Here is a 23,491-nt window from a genome sequence, read left to right on the forward strand (position 1 = left end):
TTGTTTCACATGGGTTTGGGATCTCCTATTTAAGTATTTCTATGATGACTGCTTTAAAATATTTGTCATATAATTCTAACATCTATCATATTAGTGTTTGTATCTACTGATTGTCTCTTCTTTCATTCGAAATAAGATTTACCTGGTTCTTAGTATAAAGAGTGTTTTTTTTTTTTTCTATTGAAACCTGAACACTTTGGATATTATGAGTTTCTAGACCCAAATTTAAATCTTCTGGTTTACTGGCTTCCTTTGACACTGCTCCAGTGAGAGAAAAGGTTCCTGATTCATTACTGCCAGTGGGAAAAGTCCAGGTTTCCCACTTGGCCTCCAATGACACCTGAGGTGAGGGGCTCTTCATTACTTCAGGGCAAGGGTTGGGGTCCTGGCTGCTCAGTAGGCCTCTGCTGATATAATCTTGGCTATGAGGGGTAGGACGGTCTCCGTACAGCCCCTTATAGCCCCTTACAGCCTCCACTGACACCGTAGTGGGAAGGGGCTAGTCTCCTTACAGTTCAAAGATAGCAAAATCCTGACTCTTTACTAGGCTTCTTCTGACATCAATGGTGACAGATAGAAGCATCTCCTCACTATGAGGTAGGAGGGAAAGCTAGGCTCCCCATGTGTCTCTAATGACAGTGAACCAGAGGAACCGGAGAGTAGTTGTGGGGAGATTTGTTACTGCCCAAGAGGGATGAAACCCCTGGCTATCTATTCCGCCTTCTCTGTAACCACCAAGGCAAGGGGCTAGAAAGCCTAGTAACATCTTCATGAGAAGAGAAGTCTGGGCTCCCTATTCAGCCTCAGCTGGCATGGGGTGAGATGGGGGACACAGTCTTTCTGTGGTGTTTGGCTAGAGCAGATTGGGCACTGTCTAAAAGTTTTCTGCCTTGCTAGGCTGTCTCTTTCCTAGTCTTTTGGCTGGAGACAGCAGACTTTTCAGTCTATGCCTGTTGCTGTTTCCAGGCTGCTGGAGCTCCAAGTTTGGGCTATATTAGGCAAAAAGAAAACCCAGGGAACTCACCCCATGTCATTCCTTGAGTCCTGAGGTCCCTAGTCTTTATGCCTTTTCTCCACCTTTCAGAGTCTTCTTATGTTTTATTTTATATATACTGTTCAAGATTTTCAGTTGTTTTAGCAGGAGGAATAGGGCAATGTACATCTACTCCATCTTCCTGAAAGCAGAAGTCCCCACTTTTTAAACTGGTTCCCACTATGTCCAACCACACAAATTCCTGGAAAAATGAGGGTAGAGTCTGTGGAAGAGATTTTTCTTTATGTGATGCTTACATATTTGGACAAATATGGACCAATTCACCATCCAAATGAGTTATGTGGTTTAGCCAGACATTTAAGAATGTCCAAATCATCTGTTAATTCCAGGTAGAACGTATGATATAAACTTGTGCACACCAAACATTTGAAATGCTTATGATTTCATAAATACTTATGAATTTAACAGTTTTTCACTCAAACTTTAAAATGATCATTAAACTATGCTTACTTAGGGCACAGAAGTCTTTCACATAATCTGATCTTTCCAAAGACACTATATGGAACTATATAGCTGAACCCAATCTCAGACTTCTGAACACATTTTGTGATAATAAAGATATTGAAGTGTACTTATCTAATAATAGAATTTACAATATATTAAAAGAAAATGGCCTATAATAGTACCCACTGCATAGAGTAGGCAATTCAATAAATATATGGTAAAAGATACTCATGAAGACAGTATCTAAAATTTACTGTTAAATAGAAAAGCTCCTCCCTAGTTAATGTCAAACATAAGAGGTTCTATTGTTTTTAATTTGTGAAATATGCTTTCATAGTCAACCAATAAAAATTATACTTCCAATTTTTATGTATTACTAGTATGTGTTTAGGACTATCTCATTATAAAAAGTATGTTTTCAATGTGCTTGGCAATAAGCAGATTCGAGGTTTATTTGATAATGAAATTCAGAGAGATTAGTTTAGACAGCTCTAATCAATGAAAATAAAAGGTTCCGGTTTTCTCTCATAAACCATTAGAAAGAAATTTCTTTAAAAAGTTAATACAAGGAATTTTTCAGCTGATATTAATTTTTCAGGATTAAGGAGATACGGAAAACAACAGTAAATTATAACACATATTTTAGGATTCTCACTCACCCTCAACATCCCAAGGACATAAACAGTAATGTAATAAAGTACAGATAATCCTTAAGTCACCTTATTCTAGTCCAGAGCTTCCCAAAATATGTTCCTCAGAATTCTAGTGTCCCTTAAAATAGTCACAAATATCCCACAGAGAAAGAAAACGTTAGGTTAAGCACAGTTAAGCAAATTTCTCTATTACAGGGATCCTCAGGGCATTTAAAATAAAATATGCAGAGTAAACATCTCAAAGAGGATTACAGTTGCATTGTTTCCCAAATTTAATCAAGGAAGCATTCTCCTAAACTTCTATTAAATCTTGTGGGAGAGGAGTGTGAAAAAGAACTCCGTCTGAGAGGTTAAGAGTGGCAAAAGAGTCCCTAATCATGGATTCCCTATGTGTCCAAGTAAAAAGGCCAGAAACTTAATAAATATCTTAGCTATAATGACTAAAAAATAGTTCAACAAAGAAATTATGAAAAGCTTTTTTAAAAACTGTAGGCAATTCCTTGCAATCATTAAAAAAGCAGTCTGCTATCAATCAAGCTGAAAGAGGACCATGAACATTTATTATAAATATCATAATGATAAATTAAGTGCTAATTCCATTTATATATTAATCTCAAATATTACTCAAGTTAACTTATTTGAACACAGAGGATAAATTGGATGTTTCAGATGACGGTTAATAAAAACACTTCAATTTTTAATAGAACCTCACTTAATTGCCTGAAATTGAGCATCAGGTTGTTAACCTCACTATATATATATATCTATTATATTGTGGATCACTGAAAGAATGTAAACAGAACACAGAATTATCAATGTTGTGTATGTATGTACATGTGTTTATGTGTATACATATATCCAATAAGACAAAAATACCAGAATCCATCAATAAAAATAGGAAAATAAATTTTAAGAGTTCAATCCAAATTAAGCTAAGTATTATATATAGTCTGAGTGATATTTAACTAGATTTTTTATAATCCACATTTATACCTAATTCTTTTTAAAACACATTGAATTAACAAAATACACAATGGCAAGCAGTGATATAAAACTATTATCAGATGCTGTGTGATGACTTCTGTGGATTTAGAAGTGTAGGTTACAGGTTTGAATTCAGAAAATGATGGGAATTCACTTACCTCTAACTAAAGTTCTCTGAAGGTAGTATCCTCCTTAGAACCCCTATCTTGGGTAGTTTACCTGCTGTAATTTCCCTAAAGAGATTCCAGCAAAGTCTAGCAAGTTTTAAGTTCCCTTCTGCAAGCCCTATTAGCGCATGTCTGTTATATAAACTTGCTCACATACTGCTTCATAGCTCTAACTTCAATTCTCACTGAATGACCACCACCACTACTACCACCACCATCCATATATCAATGGAAGACACCACCTTTGGAGAACTCCATTTGGAAATGTGTCTTTTATTCACTTCTCCAAAACTATCCTCCAAAGTGCCCCACTGCTGCTATGTCTATAACATACTTGACAGTGGTGGGAATTCAGCAGGTGAGAAAATGAGGACACAAAGATTTAGCTAAGCAACTGGACTTGCTGACTGTTCAAATACGATATTCCAAAATAACACAACAAATATCACTAGCTTCCTCAACATACAATCTGTAAAAACACTAAACTGCACATATGTGTGAAAAATCTCTCATAAAAAAATACTTTCATAACCAAAGCAGAAAATATTGTCTTTATCACCTGGGACTACCAAATATTTCTCTAGTTTATTCTGCTAATGAAGTGCCAATATTTAAAAATGAGTTAGAAAATAAGTTAAAGATAAATGTTGATAATTTTTCATTATGCCACTCCTACTTTAAACTGAAGAAAGAGAAAGAAAGAAAGAAAGAAAGAGAAAGAAAGAAAGAAAGAAAGAGAAAGAAAGAAAGAAAGAAAGAAAGAAAGAAAGAAAGAAAGAAAGAAAGAAAGAAAGAAAGAAATAGATTGGTTAAAAAAAAAATAAAAAACAAAATGAGCCACTCAAACCAAGGCCAAGCTCATACACCTAGGATGGCAGTTTACAAAAGGTACTATTAACAAAATTTTTCAAATCTATAAAGGAAACTGAAACATAGTATAGGAAAGAAGACTTGGTGTTATATGATCTAGAAAAAGTCTTCTTGGATTCCAACCAAGTGATTCCATAATTCATTATTGATAGCCAAATGAAAGTAGGAGAAAAAAAGCAAAGGGAACCAACTGTCTTAGAGGCCAGAGGACCAAACCATATTTGAAGCACTATTTTAGAGGATAAAGTATGGAGTAACTTTAAAAACACTGATTTTAGCTACAAGCCACCGTAAGCTTGGTAATAACATAAATAAATAAGGCCCAAAACAATATAGCTCTGAAAGTTTCCCCTGGCTCCTAACAGATTCACAATAAATGTTTCTGAATATTCCAATTTTAAAAATCAACTCTTTCCATAGCTCTCCTTTGTATCAGTAAACACAATAAAATGCAGTAACAAAATTATCAAAAAGCAATTAAAAACGGATAATATGAAGAACAAGAAAATCTTACATAATCTCTCACTTGGATTCTTAGTATATACATAATCAAGCTAATTTTTAATTAATCAATTAACATATCAGATTCTTCAAGTTCTTGTGTTCCTACAATGTATGGTTTTTAAATTAAATTTTAGAATAAGGATGTTCTTTTTAAAAATGTGGCCTCTGTTTATCATAAAAACCAGAGGTTATTTTTTCCAGGTTTAAAAATATATGGAACAGGGGCACTTGGGTGGCTCAGATGGTTAAGCATCTGTCTTTTTGGCTCAAGTCATGATCTATCTGTGCCCTGAGATCAAGACCCACATCGGGCTCCCTGATCAGCAGGGAGTCTGCTTCTCCCTATTCCTCTGCCTCTCCTTCCTCCTGACCCCTCCCCCCCAGTCATGCTCTAACTCTCTCTCTTAAATAAAATCTTAACAACGCACGCAAAACAAAAAGTACTTTCCAATACAAAAAATCGTCACAAAATAGCATTTCTAAAACAGACTAAATTTAGAGATTTAAAAAAAGAATAAAGTGAAATAACCTAGTCATCTATCAGAAAGGAGAAAATACTAAACCATGAGGCAGTACATTTGCATTCACTTTCCCTTTTATACATGCACTATTAGGACTCACTGAAGGGTTAAAAATCTTCTAGATCTTGCTAGTGTAAGTGCAGGAATTACTAACAACCCAAGAAGGTGTATCTAGGATGATACTTACCTTACAACAGATTATACCACTGTGCTATTATGTATTCTGTGTATGGATACACAAGCAGTCAGCTGAAAGGTACACACCACACTAGCAAATGCTTGACTGGACCCATAAGGCCGGATGACCAATGGAATATCAAGATATGTGTCGATTCTCCAGCCCTCATAACCACATTCCAGACATCTCACGTAGTCCTTCAGCTTTCCTTGATACAGTTCATTTATAAGATCAGCCTAAAAATAAGAAGATTAAAAAGTGCTCCTTAAAAATAATTTGTAAAATACAAAAGACACAATAATTCCTGCTTTAAAAATAAATTTCAAAGGATATTCATTCTTTACTGTTGAAGTTTTAGAAGGCCTTGATTTATCTAGAATTCTGTTTAAAAAAAATGAAAGCTTAACAAATCAACTAAAAATCAATAAAATTAGATTAAAATGAATTTAAGAATCAATGTATAAAAATTAACAAGATTAATTCTCTTATCACTAAAAACTCCACAATTTATTGAAGTCAGTTACCAATTTATTATACTATTAAGCTTCATGTTATCTTTTCATTAGGATGAGAATACATTACCACTTTAGGCATGTTGACAATTACATAACCAAATAACCAGCTAGTTTTACAGCTTTACATACGCATACCACCACTCTCATACAATACTATATTCTGATTTTCTAAAGTTCTATCTTCTAGCTCAAGATGCAAATGAAACTTTTTAACTTTCAGTAATATACATAAAACAATTTTTAAGGGGAAACATTACACTGCAAATTAAAAAAAAATATATATATATACAGAAATTTAAAAAAAATTTTAAACTCCATCTCCATCAAAATATCCTCATTTAAAAGAATGGATCTCCCAGAGAGAGGAGGCAAGATGGCAGAAGAGGAGGGGTCCTCGTTTCACGTGGTCCCCCAAATTTAGCTACATAACTATCAAACAATCCTGAACACCTATGCATTCAACCTGAGATGTAAAGAAAGAATGGCTGGAACCCTACAAATAGAAAAGTGACCACTTTTTTCAAGGTAGGAGTGCAGAGAAGAGAAATGAAGGTGCTATACTGAAGACAAACGGTGGGGAAAGGGTGCCTTTGTAAGCCAGCTGCAGTGAAGTGATACAGTCCTAGAGCTAAAACGGGGACCTTTAGAAATCTGCTCCTGTGAGAGACTTCCCTGCTTGAAAGGTGCTCAGAGATGAAGTGGGGCAGAACCTCAGCTTCCTTTCACTGTATACAATTTTATTTCTGTATGTATGTAAGTTTTGTTTTGTTTTTTAATAATTTTGGAATGGAGTACATTCTAACATCAGACCAAAATACACTCAGAACCAAATGGGTCACTGTTTTGGTAACTCAGTGAGATTATATTCTCTTCCCAAACCCCCCCCAACCCTTTTGTTGTTCTTGTTTCCCTATAGAACTTTTGCATATATATATATTATATATTATATATAAATTATATATAATTTATATATTTGTAAATATACCTATTTATACAATATATATTTAAATATAATATGTATATTTATATAAAATTTATATTTATATATATATAAAATTTTGGAATTAAGTGCCTTCTAACATACAGACCAAGATACACTCAGAACCAAGTGGATCGCTGTTTTGGTCCACTGAGTGAGATTATAGTCTCTCTCTCTCCCCATTTCACCCCCTCCTTTTTTGTTCTTATTGTTTCTCTCTCTTTTCTCTTTTTCTTGGTCTTTTTTCTTTTATTTTCTGGTCCCTGACCTCTTCAGAATTGTCTAGTGTGTATTTTGCTTGGGTCATGGTTGATATTTTTTACTCTGCTCACTCGTACAGCCATTCTGCACTGGACAAAACGACTAGAAGAAGGAATTCACCACAAAAGAAAGAACAACAGGTAATACTCTCTGTCACAGATCTAATGGATATGGATTTACTTGTCAGAGAAATAGTTCAGGATTACAACTACAAAGTTACTAGTTGTACTTGAAAAAAAGCATGAAAGACTAGAGAATCTCTTAGTGCAGAAATGAGATCTAATCAGGCTGAAATTTAAAAAACTCTGAGATGTAGTCTAAACTGGATGCTCTAGCAGCTAGGGTATATGAGGCAGGAAAAGAGAATAAGTGACACAGAAACTGAGTTGATAGGAAGGAAGCTGAGGAAAAGAGAAAAACAAGAGCCCACAGGAGAGGCTCTAAGAAATGTGATAGTCTGAAAAATAATATCTGTATTATTGGAATTCCAGAGAGCATAGAGAGAGAGGACCAGAAGGTATATTTGAGCAACTCATAACTGAGAATTTACCTAATCTGGAGAAGGAAACAGGCATTCATACCCAAGAGGTAGAGAGGACCCCCTCCCCAAATCAACAAAAAACAATCAACATCCTGACATATAATAGTGAAAACTGCAACTTATAACAGTGAAAATTGCAACTTTCAGAGATAAAGAGGAAATACTGAAAACAGCTTGAGACAAGAGAATCCTAACATATAGAGGGAGAAGTACTAGATTAACAGCGACCTATCCACAGAGACGTGGCAGGCCAGAAATGGCTGGCATGATATATGCAGGGTACTAAATGAGAAAAATACACAGCCAAGAATACTTTACCAAGCAAGGCTGTCATTCAGAACGGAAGGAGAGGTACAGAGATTCCAGGATAGACAAAGTGAAAGAATATGTGACCACCAAACTAGCCCTGCAAGAAATATTAAGGGGGATCCTATAATCGAAAAGGGAGCCCAAAGAAACAGAGACAATCTGCAGAAACAGGGAGTGTACAGCTAATACAATGACACTAAATTCCTATCTTTCAATTACTCTGAACATGAATAGGCTATATGCTCTAGTCAAAAGACACAAGGTGGGATCCCTGGGTGGCACAGCGGTTTGGCGCCTGCCTTTGGCCTAGGGCGCGATCCTAGAGACCCAGGATCGAATCCCACATCGGGCTCCCGGTGCATGGAGCCTGCTTCTCCCTCTGCCTGTGTCTCTGCTTCTCTCTCTCTCTCTCTGTGACTATCATAAATAAATAAAAATTAAAAAAAATAATAATAATCTTTAAAAAAAAAAAAGACACAAGGTATCAGACTGGATAAAAAAGCAAGACCCATCTATATGCTATCTTTACAAGAGATTTATTTTAGACCTAAGACACCTTCAGACTGAAAATGAGGGGGTGGAGAACTATTTACCATGCAAATAGACCTCAAAAGAAAGGTGGGGTAGTATACTCATATCAGATAATTAGATTTTAAACCAAAGACTGTAGAAAGAGAGGAAGAGGGACACTGTATCATACATAAAGTGTCTATCCAACAAGAAGACTTAATAATTACGAATATTTTTGCCCCTCATGTGTGAACAGCCAATTATACCAATTAATAACCAAAGTAAAGAAACACAAGGATAATAATACATTAATAGGCAACCTCAACACTTCACTTTCAGCAAAGGACAGATATTCTAAGCAGAAGATCAACAAGGCTTTGAATGGTACACTGGACCAGATAGACTTCCTGGATACATACAGAACATTCCATCCCAATGCAACAGAATACACATTCTTCTCAACTGCACATGGAACTTTCTCCAGAATAGACCACATACTGGGTAACAAATCAGGTATCAACCAATACCAAAAAAACTTGCATTATTCCCTGCATATTTTCAGACCACAATGCTTTGAACCTAAAACTAAATCACACCAAGAAATCTGGAAGGAACTCAAACACTTAGAGGTTAAAGAGCATCCTACTAAAAAATGAATGGGTCAACCAAGAAGTTAGAATTAGAATTAAATTAGAATTTAAAACATTCATGCAAATGAATGAAAATAAAAGCACATCTGTTCCAAATCTTTGGGATACGGCAAAGGCTGTTCTAAGAGGGAAACACATTTCAAAATAAGCCTTTCTCAAAAAAAAAAAAAAGAAAAGAAAAGAAAAGAAAAGAAAAATCTCAAATACACAAGCTAACCTTAGGCCTAAAGGAGCCGGAAAAAGAACAGCAAATAAAGCTTAAACCAAGCAGGGGAAGAAAAATAATAAAGATTAGAGAAGAACTCAACAAGATAGAGACCAGAAGAACAGTAGAACGGATCAATGAAACTAGGAGCTGGCTCTTTTTATTTTTTTAAGATTTTATTTATTTATTTATTTATTCATATGAGAGAGAGAGAGAGAGAGAGAGAGAGAGAGAGACGCAGAGACACGGACTGAGGGAGAAGCCCTGCCTGATGTGGGACTCAATCCCAGGTCTCCAGGATCACGCCCTGAGCTGAAGGTGGCACTAAACCACTGAGCCACCAGGGCTGCCCTTGGAGCTGGTTCTATGAAGAATTCATAGATGTGAAAATACTCACCAAGATACTAGCTAATAGGATCCAACAGTATATTAGAATGATTATTCACCATGACCAAGTGGGATTTCTTTCTGGGATGCAAGGGTGGTTCAACATTCATAAATCAAAGTCACAGGTCACATTAATAAAAGAAAAGACAAGAACCATATGATCCTCTCAACTAATGCAGAAAAAGCATTTCACAAAACACAGCACCCTTTCTTAAAACTCTTCAAAGTGTAGGGATAGAGGGAACATATCTCAATATTACAAAAGCCATCTACAAAAAGCCCACAGCAAGTACCATTCTCAATGGGGAAAAACTGAGAGCCTTTCCTCTAAGGTCAGGAACATGATAGAGATGCCCATTCTCACGACTGCTGTTCAACACAGTACTAAAAGTCCTAGCCTCAGCAATCAGACAACAAAAATAAATAAAGGGCATTCAAATTAGCAAAGAAGTCAAATTCTAACTCTTCACAGATGACATGATACTGTATATGGAAAACCCAAAAGACTCCACCCCAAAATTGCTAGAACTCATATAGCAATTCAGCAATGTGGCAGAATACAAAATCCATGCACAGAAGTCAGTTGCATTTCTATACACTAACAATGGGACTTAAGAAAGAGAAATTAAGGAGTCAATCCCATTCACAATTGCACCAAAAACCATAAGATACCTAGGAATAAACCTAACAAAGAGGTAAAGGACCTGTACTCTAAAAACTACAGAACACTTGGGAAAGAAATTGAGGAAGACACAAAAAGATGGGAAAACATTGGAAGAATAAATATTTTAAAAATGTCAATGCTACCCAGAGCAATTTACACATTCAGTGCAATTCCTATCAAAATACCAAGGACTTTCTTCACACAGTTGAAACAAATAATCCTAAGATATGTATGGAACCAGAAAAGACCCCAAATAGCCAGAGGAATGTTGAAAAAGAAAACCAAAGCTGGGGGTATCAAATGCCTGAATTCAAGCTGAATTACAAAACTGTGATCAAGACAATACAGAACCAGCATATTGTTACATAGGTCAATGAAGAGATACAGAGGTCAATGGAACAGAATAGAGAACCCAGAAAGAACCCTCAACTCTATGGTCAAATTCATATTGTCACATAGGTCACATAGGTCAATGAACAGATACATAGGTCAATGGAACAGAATAGAGAACCCAGAAAGAACCCTCAACTCTATGGTCAACTCTATGGACAAAGCAGAAAAGAATATCCAGTTTCTTCAATAAATGGTGCTGGGAAAATTGGACAGTCACATGCAGAAGGATGAAACTGGACCATTCTCTTATACCATACACAAAGATAAACTCAAAACGGATGAAAGATGTAAATGCGAGACAGGAATCCACCAAAATCCTAGAGAACACAGGCAGCAACTTTTTTTACCTCAGCCACAGCAACTTCTTGCAAGACACAACTCTACAGGCAAGCGAAAAAAAAGCAAAAATGAACTACTGGGACTTCATCAACATAAAAAACTTCTGCACAGCAAAGGATATGGTCAATGAAACCAAAAGACAACCAAAAGAATGGGAGAAGATATCTGCAAATGACATATCAGATAAAAGGCTAGTATCCAAAAACTGTAGAGAACTTATCAAACTCAACACTCAAAAAACAAAGAATCCAATCAAGAAATGGGCATAAGACACGAACAGACACTTCTCCAGAGAAGGCCTACACATGGCCAACAAAAACATGGAAAAAAGCCCCACATCACTTGCCATCAGGGAACTACAAATCAAAATCACAATGAGATACCACTTTACACCAGTGAGAGTGCCTAAATTAACGACAGGAAACAACAAATGTTGGTGAGGATGCGGAGAAAGGGAAATCCTCTTGCATTATTGGTGGGAACGCAAGCTGGTGAAGCCCACTCTGGAAAAGTGTGGAGGATCCTCAAGAAGTTAAAAATAGAACTACTCTATGACCCAGTAATGGCTATCTACCCCAAAGATACAGATGTAGTGAAACAATGGACACCTGCTCCCCAATGTTCACAACAACAATGTTCACCACAGCCAAACTGTGGAAGAAGCTGAGATGTCCTTTGACAGATAAATGGATAAAGAAGATGTGATTGCATTCATGTGGATGGAACTAGAGGGTATTATGCTGAGTGAAATAAGTCAAGTGGAGAAAGACAATTATACGGTTTCACTCATATGTGGAATATAAGAAATAGTGAAAGGGACCATAAGGGAAGGTGAGGAAACTGAGTGGGTAAAAATTAGAAAGGAAAACAAACTGCGAGAGACTCCTGATTCTGGGAAACAAAGGGTTGCGGAAGGGAAGGTCAGTAGGGGGGGATAGGGTAACAGGGTGACAAGCATTAAGGAAGGTACATGAAGTGATGAGCACTGGATATTAAACCATATGTTGGCAAATTGAATTTAATTTTTTTAAAATGTGAATAGTGAAAAAAAAATAAAAGCGTGAATGAATCTCTAAGTCCCCAAACTTAGCCAACTGGGCCTTCTGTCCCAAAAAAGGCAGGTAACTCCATTAGTAAGGACCCTCCAAGTGAATGTCTTGCCTCAAAATTCTTGTCCCAAAAAGGGATTTAAGGACAAGAGTAACTTCAGACCTATGAAGAAGAAATAGCCCCTACTATATACATAAATTTACTAAAATGCAATAGGACTAGGTAAAGAAACTAGATCACTAAGTAAACTTAATTTTTATTTAATATCTCTTAAGTAAGAATGGAAAAGGAAAGCATATTACAATTTACCTCTTTCATAAATGTACATCTCTTCAAGTGTCTAGGGCTTATAACCCATCATCATCATCTATACTAATGTCATTTATTTAATGAAGCTTTCTTCATTCATCTGCCTCAGTCATATTTTGATTATATCTTCTGCATCTCGGAGGGCATTTCTAAGTGGTTCAAATCAGTGTTTTTCAAAGAGTTTTGATAACCCACAGTAAGAAAATAATGTTATATCACAACCTAGTACGTCTAACTTAACAAAATTTGCACAATAGTACCCTTACTTTTGTGATACTCTTATACTTTTCTATACTATTCCATTTTTTAAGTGCTGATGTAGATTCATTAAATTGATTTTATAACCCACAAATGGATCACAACCTACAGTTCGAAAACTCTGGCCCCAGCCATCATCATAATTATAACAAGTATCTTACAGATTCTTCCTCCCTTTTTATCCCTATGACATCCCAACCCCCATAATTAGAGCCAGTATAAACCCTCCTCTTTCCTGAGTTCTGAATCCCACCCAGTTCAGCCTTCTCTTCATCCCACAATGGTGTATCTAATGCTCTCCCCATTTCTAACCTATTCTTTTTCTACTGGCAAAAGAGTCAGATTAACAGGAATCTTAGAAGTCAAAAGAGTATCTCCTTGGTCAAAACGAAGGTAATATTCAACTATACTTAACCTGCTATAGATAACAATACGTATAATTTACTTGGTAAATATCTGAAAATATTGTTCAAAAATCCCCCCCAAACCAAACATACACATGTATGTATATATTTATATGTGAATTATACAGTTTTCAGTTAAAAAGACACCACCTAGATCATAGAAACCAACTTCCTTATTTTAAAGATGAGGAAATGAGGTCTAGGGTGGTTTAATGAGGATCTGTAGGACTCAGTTAATGGCTAAGTGAGAACCTAGTACTTTCAATTCCCCATTTGATACTTTAACAACTGGAATAATGCCAAAGTTTTAAAAATGTTACAATAGAACAAAAGTCACTTATGAATAATTTATTAGAAAACATTCCCTTCAACCTGAGATGAATTACCTGTTCTGTTTGTTTCCATTTCTGTTCCAAAGCATCAAACATGACTCTGCACAGTTCTTGTACATCATGCTGCTGCCAAGCTATTTTAAGATAAAATTTAATTAAAAACAGCAATAAATTTAGTGTAATTAAACATTAGTTTGCTTAAAAGCAAATTGTCAAAAACATGGGAAAGTAACATATGCTTCACAATGCTATAATATTTGCTATTTTTGTTACTTTTCACTGAGAGTTAAGAAAGATATTAAGAAAAATCTAGGACAACTAAAAATTTTAGTTTACATACATAAAATTAAGAGTTTAACTAAACTTTCTTTACAAGAAAATTTTAACTCATCAAAACTTTACCCCTAGTTCTTAAATTTTAAAAATAAGCTATTTTTAAATTCCAACAAAAGGCAATGAGGTTTATAGTAAAGTTAACTAAGTTATTAATATATCTTGTTCATAATATTGTCTCCCAGAATTCCTTTGAATATTAGAAACACTTATCATTACAAGAGAAATTAGTACCCTCACTACTATCCCATCCAAAGCTCCTCGTAACATCTGTGGTTTCAATAGCTCTCTTTTTGCTGGTTTGTAACAAAACAAAAAGCCTTTGAAGTTGGTATGGGATACTTGTCACAGGATCTTCTTCAGATTCTTCAAATTCCCACCTATTGAAATAAAATATTTGAATATTATTTATAAAACATTTTTATTCTTTAAAGCTATCATTAAAAAAAAAAAAGAAAAAAAAAGCTATCATTAATATTAACGTGATAATAATGTAAGACCTTGACTCTGGGGGTATTCAGAATTTGGCTATTAACTGAAGCTATTATTATCTAATGAAATAGCTGCCTTTCCCTAATTCATAAATACAGAAAAAATTTAGACTTTCACAAGAAAAAGCATAAGAAGGCAACACGAATGAAAGGCAAAGCTCATCTAAAAGTAATCACAGAACCTGAATCTGATCAACTCTCTTTTTCTAATTATTAAGTCATAAAAATACAGAGAATAGAACAATATTAAATGACACTATTGCATTCAACTATCAAAATCCAAACTGTGGAAACCTACAGGATAAATGATACCAGTTTTCAATATATTTATTTTCAAGGAATAAACTGCAAGGAGGAAAAAAAGATGGAAGGGGATTAAAAAATAAATTAAATAGACTAAGACTCTTAACAGTCAGTTGACTGTATGGCTCTCGTTTGGATCCTAATTTGAACAGATTGTAAAAATTATGAGGCAATCAAGGAAACCTTATTAGCAATAACCTGAGATATATTTACAGGTGGATGATACAACGGGAGTGTGCTTCCAAATAATCAGAATAGAGGATATTAAATAAAAAAGACTGATCACGAGTTGATAATATTCAAAGCTAGGTGATGGGTACAGAGGGATTCATTACAAGGTCTATGTTCAAAAGTAAATTCAGATGATGACCTTCCACATGAATGGAATGATAATATAATGTTTGATTGAGCAACACAATCAATATTAGAAGTTCCAAAAATACTTTAAATATATATTCAAGGATGTTATTCAAAATAACACAAGAAAAGGGTAAAATTAATCTGTTCTTTAAAATGTCTTAAAAAATAAGTATGCATACCTTAAAGAAAATACACAACAGTATATTAAACATATTATAATAAGATACTCATAAAAATAATTGTCTTTTACGGTTTATTTAAGTAGGATTTCCTTCATAGAAAAAAAAGGATTTCCTTCATAGAGCATTTTAAAGTACCTGGCGTATACAATACTGGCTTTTACACCACACACACAACCCTCAAAGGACAGCTCTAAATTATATTTTAATTAGAAACAAAGTTTGCAGGTTTAAAAAGATAACTGTGTCTTAAATTGAGAAGTGTAAGGAAAGAAGAATATGGTTTAAATATCTAGATTATCACAAAAAGCCTAAAAGCCCCTATAAAATTTCTTTATAAAGACATTAAAGATGTAAGTAGGGAAGCTTTAATATGGTAATTTAACCCAAATGTAAATCTTATTAATTTTATCCTTTTCTGGTCTACACACAGACGGTTTTTTCTCTCCACAAATATTTTATATGTCAATCTCTCATAAGATCTTTTTCTTAGATAGTATTCAAGATGTGTTTCACAAGTGAGAAATGCCCCAAACTTTACAAATAAGTATAAGAAAGTAAATTAGATTTTATCAGTTAAAACCTGTACTTTCATTCTTATATCGGTTTTATTTATAAAATTTTTCTTTGAATACTCACTTATACAATGCATTCCTAAATTCTGGAGTCATAAAAAGTGTCTGCAAAAGGCTATTCAAATAGCAAGTCATTGCTTGGTTTACTAATCCCACATATCCTTTAAAAAGAAAACACAAGTATATATAAATCAGCATTTACATTAAAAAAAAAAACAATAAGAATTTAATGAACAGTAAAAATTGAGAGGTTAAGGTTACTCAGTAGGAAATTACTTTAAATTTTTTCAACAATACCTAAGAAAGACCCCTTTTTCTAAAATGCTGTACTATGTAAATCTTGTTTCTCAGAAACAGTGAGGATATCTTGTTAAATATCCAGAGATATACAAGGATATTATGCAGCATTTAATAAAATTTAAAGAGGAATACTTCAATATGTTTACTTGATATAAAAATAATCTTCGTTCCCCAAATTGATAACTTGTTGATTAAAGTGGAAAAGTATAAACATTTACTTTAACTATCACACATCTGAAACAGGAAGACTGAACTGAACCAGCTATGCATGCTATCAGGCCTTATAAACCAATTTATGCCAAGAATTAATAACATATGAGATAAATTCATTTTACATATAACTTAGAATGACTTCCTCTATTTTAACAAGAACATGAAGTATGAGATTGTCTACATCAGCACACTATGCAAAGAGTGACTACAAAGAAAGAAGTTAGAAATAGGCAAGAATAGAGAGAGGGAGGGCAGCCTGGGGGCTCAGTGGTTTAGCGCCCCCAGGGCGTGATCCTGGAGACCCAGGATCGAGTCCCACATCGGGCTCCCTTCATGGAGCCTGTTTCTCCCTCTGCCTGCGTCTGTGTCCCTCTCTGTGTCTTTCATGAATAAATAAATAAAAACTTTAAAAAAAAAAAAGAATAGAGAGAGGGAATGGGGAAGGGAAGAGGGAGAAAAAAGGAGAAGCTCATAGCAACTTAAAGTTCAAGTGAATGTTTAAAATTACTTAGGCTTATATATTTGTTTGGATATGGCTACCATTGTTGAGAACATTTCTGAAATTTCTCCTTTGAAGTAGACTTTAGGCCCAGTTTATGAGATACACATACACCAAAAAAATATCAGTCCCATCATTTTAGTTATGCCTCATTAAGTGAGCAAAATGTGGTAAACACTTTGCTTAATAATTAAACTTATTTACTCCCAGCTAATACTGAATGACTTGGGTATTTCAAATCAATCAATCAAATCTCTTCTCAGCAGATGCTGAAGGTGTTTACTGAAGTTTTTCAAAATACTTTTTCAATTTACCAACTATAATGTCTTGAGAAATGCTAGGTTCTGTAGATAACTATATTGCCAAAAGTGATGAAAGGACAAATATGCATGCTAAAACTTGGTCAGTTGTGGAAAAGAAGAACAGATTTCATGTTATCTGTATGGTTCTAAGAAGAGATCAAGTAGCTGCCCAGTTTTCATTTTGGACTAAGGTTCAAGTTTTTATTTCTAATGCCTTTCATATTTAAGAATACTGTGTTTATAGAGGTGCTTGGATGGCTCAGTAGGTTAAATGTCCAACTTTTGATTTTTGGCTCAGTTCATGCATGATATCAGGATTGAGATGGAGCCCTGTATCGGGCTTCATGCTAGGCATGGAGCTGCTTAAGAGTCTCTCTTCCCCACCCCCCCTCTCAAAAAAAGGGGAAAAAAACTACCATGTGTTGTGTGTGTATATACATACATATATTCTACTGTACATCGTTTAGAATTTTAAGTTGCTTCAATTCCTAACCATCTCCAATCTGAGTTTTCATAGCACCCTGTCTTTAATCTATATTGGAGCCTTCAGTTCACTATTCTGTAATGACCTATTTACTTATATGTCTTCCCTATCAGACTGTGAGTGGAGAGATCAAATCTGATTAATCTCTCTATCCTACTACTTAGCATAGCCGCAGGTGCACTTAAGGGGAAAGTGCATATGAAACACAAATTTGTATGATATCTGCCCTGATTATTAATAATGAAGTACTATTTCATTCTTAGTTCATATAAAAAGATTCTTTGACACAAACAACAGTGCTTTGGCAGGAGACAAGGCTGGTCTACATCTTGTTGGCTAAGACTGCCTGGAATTTCCCTTTTTCTCCATCTCCCTCCCGTAATCACTCAACAGTCAGGATGAATACTATTATTGTCCTTTGTGTACCCATATACCAATTATGTATCATTTATGGGTGACTTGTTTCCCTTCCCCGGGCTTAAAAAAAAGATGATAGGAGAAGAGAGTTTAAAAGGAGGGAGTGGCAGTACTTTATTACCAATGTTCTTTATTTTCTCATCAGCAATAAAAATCATACAGAAAAACATATAGTCATTTGTACTTGATTTCGCACCATATTTGCACAGAATGAACAGTGTCTCATGTAAAGGTACTATTTGCAAAACTATGAAGATTTCAGTAATATTCATAAAAGCGCTACTGAATAGAAATCTTTTGTCATTAAGCATTGTCCACATCAAAAAACTTCAAATGACAACTGTTATCAAATGGGTCCTGTATGGACACCTGGGTGGCTCAGTGGTTGAGTGTCTGCCTTTGGCTCAGGTCGTGATCCTGGGCTCTTGAATTGGGCTCCGTGCAGGGAGCTTGCTTCTCCCTCTGCCTGTATCTCTGTCTTTCTCTGTCTCTCATGAATAAAATCTTAAAGATAAAAAGGGTCCTGTAACTTAAACAGCTATGAATCAATACTGTAAATGTGAGCCACTAAGGGAAAAGAAGGGGATTCTGTGAGGGCACATGTGGAAAGAAATCCTGAACAGAACCAGCAGGTAATGAAGTAGCCATCAAACGGTCCAAAATGAAGAATATAGAATGCAACAGGCCAACTCCTAGAGCTGATAAAATAAAAGAATTGTTAAAGAAACTGGCCAAGGACAGTTATCATAGATTCAGATAATGGATCACCTCAAGTCCATATTAGCCTTCAATCTGCTCCTTATCCCTTAGTATTCATATACACAATACCCCACCCTGGCCGGCTCATAGTACCTCCTATCAACAGTAGCTAGCTACCCTGAGGGGGTTGGGGTTGGTAGGCAAGGGAGACAGAAAAGAATTTATCAAATCCCTAAACCTCTTGCATTAGGAGAAATGTGTTCCTGGAGCCCTGGGTCGAAATCATGATGGCATTTTCCAATAAAAATACTTTGTACACTGTGCCAAGATTTACAATAATGTAAGGAAAATGCAAATTCAACAGTCACTAACAACATTATGTTTGAAACACAACTACTTTGGATACTTATAAACTATTTTAGTTCAGAAAGGCAGGACCCCTAGAAAACTGGAGGAAAAATATACAGGTAGGAAAAAGGAGTGGAGTAGAAGTGCGTGAGAAATATAATTGGGAATGAAGGCTATTATTACGTGACAATTTAGAACAAAGGCCTCTAAATTTTTTTTTTTAAATAAACTTCAACAGTAATTCAATGATCAGAAAGAATCAGAAATAAAAATAAGGAAATAATCAGAAATAAAAATAAAAACCTATGTACAAGAATGTTCATCATAGGGATGCCTGGGTGGCTAAGCAGTTGAGCACCTGCCTTCAGCCCAAGGCGTGATCCTGGAGTCCCAGGATGGAATCCTGCATCGGGCTCCCTGCACAGAGCCTGCTTCTCCCTCTGCCTGTGTCTCTGCCTCTGTGTCTCTCATGAATGAATGAATAAATAAAATCTTTTTTTAAAAAAAAGAATGTTCATTATAACATCAGTAATAATTTGCTTAAATATCTAAATCATTCAATGAAATACCGTTTTTCAGTCATTGAAAACCCTATATTAAAATACTATATAATAGCACTGAAAATGTTTATCATAGAGAATTAAAGAAAAATACACAGTAAAAAATGCTCATAACATATGATACCCTATTTTCTTAAAAGCACACATATGGAGGAAAGATAAAATAGAAATAAGCAAAATCACTAAGTAGTTTCTGCTAGTAGTATAGTGATTTTCACTTTCTTCATTTTAAAGTATGACAATGAGCATGTATTACATTTGTATAATCAGAGAAAGAACTTTTTTTAAAAAGTATGAGTCAGTCTCTAGGAATTTATAGGCATCATAGAGCCATAGAGCATACAGCACAAAGTAGGAGTTCTGTAAATACTCCTACATAAAGGACTGAATTGGTTGTCAGAATACAAAGCAAATAGTTCAAGAATCCTGATTTGTTAAATCTGGAACTTTCTCAAAGTATTCCAACTATCTCAGAATAACCTAGGGTGCTTATTTAAAACAAAATGGAATTTATCTAACCAGAAATTTTGAAAAGTAATGCCTTGGAACCCACTTTTGACAAGTGTCCCCAAATGACTTTTAAAGAAACAAAAATTTGAGAATCACTATTCTAGACAGACAGTGTAACAATGAATAGCTTTATTATCTCCTATTATCTGAAACAGAAAATAATTTTGTACCCTCTTTTATTCCTGGTACTTAACTATAGAATGTTCTACTGATACAAATGATTCTAAATACCAAACATGACCAGCTTTTACTGGTATTTTCAGAACAAATACGCCAGTAACCCTGTACAAATGATCAGCTATGAGGACATTATTCTACATTTTAATTACAAAATATATTAACTAGAAAATTACAGATCACATTAGGACAACATCTGCAATGTTATGCTATAGTTTTATTTTCATACTAGATACTTGCATATAGTACTTAAAACCATCTCTGTTTCTGAAGTACTTAAGAGATTCTGCAGTCACACCTAGCAGTACCAGCTGTGCAATCGAAGGCTTCTCAGAACCCAGGTTCCACTTCTTTTAACATGAATAATAGTATCTACTGCAAAGGTTTGCTGTGAGATCAAATGTTATGTAGAAGTACTCAGATTATATGTAAGGCGATTAATCAACCTTACAGATAAAGGGATAAACTCTTACATAAATAAAGCAATTTTAGCGCTCAATAAATTGAAAAAATTCAAAATTCTAAGTTTATTAATGCTCAGAAAAAAAGTTAACAGGAATTTTAAAATTACATGATTAGTTTCAAACACATGATTAAACTAAAATATGACACAGTAGGTCTAATAAGCTTGGCCCATCTGCTTCAAAATGGAAGTATCCCCCCCCATAGTCTATCCTAATCCATGAAGATATAATAGAAACTCCTTCCAAAGAAAGTCACCTTAAGATCAGATTCAAAATAGAAAACTAACAAAAAGAAAAGTCTTCCCTCAAAATACAGTATTCAATATTTTTTTTACTTTATTACTAAATAGTGGCAGTAACAATATAGTAAGGGAAACAACGAATTGAGGGAAAGAGAAGCCAGATTATTGTTCTATTTCTGTTAACTAGTGATCTTGCTTTGGGTCTCAATTTTCTAATCCATAAAATGAGAGGATTAGGCTTGAGAGCTCTCCGATTACTGAGTCTAACACGCCATGATTTTGTGAAAAGACCACAAAAATAGTAATAAATCTTACCAGTTTCTGATTTATTCAAAATAGATGAATAGGAGTAGTTTTGGCTGACATAATCACTGGTAGAGCCCACAGAACCTTCTCTTGGAAGTGGACCTATAAATCGGTCATGGACACTATCATCTCCGGTACTGGAATCCTCCTAAAATGCAGCATAACCAATATTTACTGAATGGCATATGTTGCTGAAACAATGGAAAAAAAAAAAAAACACATACTAATTGCTGAGGCAATGAAAAAAACACAAGGCATTACTATTACCACCACAATATTCAAAGGCATGCATACTCTCCCATTTCCTATAGGAAGGCTCAATAGATGCCCAATGTAAAACACTGTGGAGAGGTGCTCATGTCTCTTTTCAAAGTTCTTACTTTTGCAATTTCCCTTAATTCTCTTTCAAATTTTGTTTATAGGAGAGAAGGAGAAAGTTCCATTGTGAACTCTTTGATGACACGGTCTGTCATTTATTTTTATATCATCCTTGCCAAGTAGACTTAGCAGGTAGGCCATACTTAAAAAGTTTTGGATAAAATGGATCATTTCCTATTGTCTCCAATAAAACTTCCTATTAACGAATATGTTAAAATGGATTCAGGGATATAAAATCAGCATAAATAATTAAGACACAGCTGAAGAGTAATTACTGTGCATTTTTAAAAATTCCCAAACTGTGGATTTAGAGTTCCCAAAATTAATAGGTAATTTATATTTCAAAGTCATTCAGATTAATCAAAATCTTCTCACTATGTCCTAAAAATAAGTGATGAGATAGAGCATATTCTAGTATTGCTTCAGTATGGATGCTCTGTGTTTAATTATTGTCTACTGTCCAGACAAGTATTCTAATTCACAACAGACTTCTACATGAAAAACATCAAATTGAAGAACTTTTCCTGAGTGAAGTTTCATTGAAGAGAAGGGTTCTGAAAAAGTCAATAAAGTCTGTGAGCCTTAGTTTCCTCAGCCTGTAAAACAGCAAGGTAAATCAGACCAAGTTTTCTCAATCTTTTTTAGGAGTAACCCTCAAATTGGGAGTTACTGGATTAGATGAGCTCTAGGGCCACTGGACCATATCGGAAAGCCTACTGAAATATGAACTGAAGCAAATACTAAATGATTAGAAATAAAAAGCACGTAACTTGAAAAAGTAATTTTTCCAGAAAGGGGGGTGAGAGTAGGAGCAAAATTATCAGAGTGGAGAATTCTGGGGGTCTGTCCCTACCCTAAAATACAGAAAAATCCAGGCATAACTGCCAAGGACTTACAGCAACCAAGCAAACACTTAACCAAAGGAGAAACCACTGACACATAATAGGAGCTCTCTGCAGTGTTTTCACTTATTCTGGATCTACCCCATACCTGTCGTGGTGGTAGTCTTGAAAACAGCAACCCCTGTTTCCAGGGCAGCAACAGACCATGCTACAAACACAAGCAACAGTGGTCTACATGCCCACTGTTGCCATGTTAACATATACACTTACAGTAAGCCAACATAAAACAGAAAAATAATTTATTATACATAAATTACAAATTATCTCTCTCCTTCCTTTGGAATACTTCTTCCCAATAGTGACAGTACAGAAAAATTATGAATACGAGGCTTCTAAAAAGTTTACCAGCAGTATTTGAGGCTGTTCACCATCTTTATCTGTCAAATGCAGAAAGTTCTTCTTTCCTGGCTCAAAATTAGCATCAAGAAGAGACTTGTCACTGGTATGGTCCAGTGGAGCCTATGGGCATGAAATAAAATATCTCAGATTACAAGGAACATTAAGTATAATAAAATAAAACAAGGAATATGTAAATGAATCCACAATTTTTGGGTTCAAACTATTTTTTTAAATAAAGATTCTGGTAAATTCTGTTAATCTGGACTCGGAATTAACTTATTTACTTATGTATTAGGATGGCTAACCCCATGACCGTGCATATACTGACAGTTATCCCAGATGTGCATATTGCCTAACATCTTAAAAAAAAAAAAAAAAAAAAACAACCCGGAGGAAAAAAAGGTAAAGGAGTAATGTAAGTATTATACAAAAAAAAATAAGTATAAACATTTATGTTTCTATGTTCTCTAAAATGTATTCAATACAATATATAATGGATTTTCATGAAGACTAGCTAAAGATAACTTTATGTAACTGTAAAAACATATTTTGATATATGAATATGAGAATTTCCAGATAAGCAACACACTAAAAATCCAACCAAAATAATTTGTAATATACCAACACGG

General features: G+C 34.8%; 1 protein-coding gene across 2 annotated transcripts in view; it reads right to left on the reverse strand.

Annotated features, from left to right (window-relative positions):
* The window catches only part of USP47 (ubiquitin specific peptidase 47), a 117,290-nt gene that overhangs the window by 45,860 nt on the left and 47,939 nt on the right, over positions 1 to 23,491 (reverse strand). For both annotated transcript variants that reach the window (XM_041729779.1, XM_041729780.1), the window contains 6 exons: positions 22,869 to 22,982; positions 21,253 to 21,391; positions 15,787 to 15,883; positions 14,049 to 14,194; positions 13,536 to 13,615; positions 5,462 to 5,611 (listed from right to left, as the gene is read on the reverse strand). In XM_041729779.1, the coding sequence (XP_041585713.1) occupies positions 5,462 to 5,611; positions 13,536 to 13,615; positions 14,049 to 14,194; positions 15,787 to 15,883; positions 21,253 to 21,391; positions 22,869 to 22,982 (726 nt within the window). The remainder of the gene's footprint in view (positions 1 to 5,461; positions 5,612 to 13,535; positions 13,616 to 14,048; positions 14,195 to 15,786; positions 15,884 to 21,252; positions 21,392 to 22,868; positions 22,983 to 23,491) is intronic.

The sequence above is a fragment of the Vulpes lagopus genome, chromosome 15 (genome assembly GCF_018345385.1).
Source record: "Vulpes lagopus strain Blue_001 chromosome 15, ASM1834538v1, whole genome shotgun sequence".
Lineage (NCBI taxonomy): Eukaryota > Metazoa > Chordata > Mammalia > Carnivora > Canidae > Vulpes > Vulpes lagopus.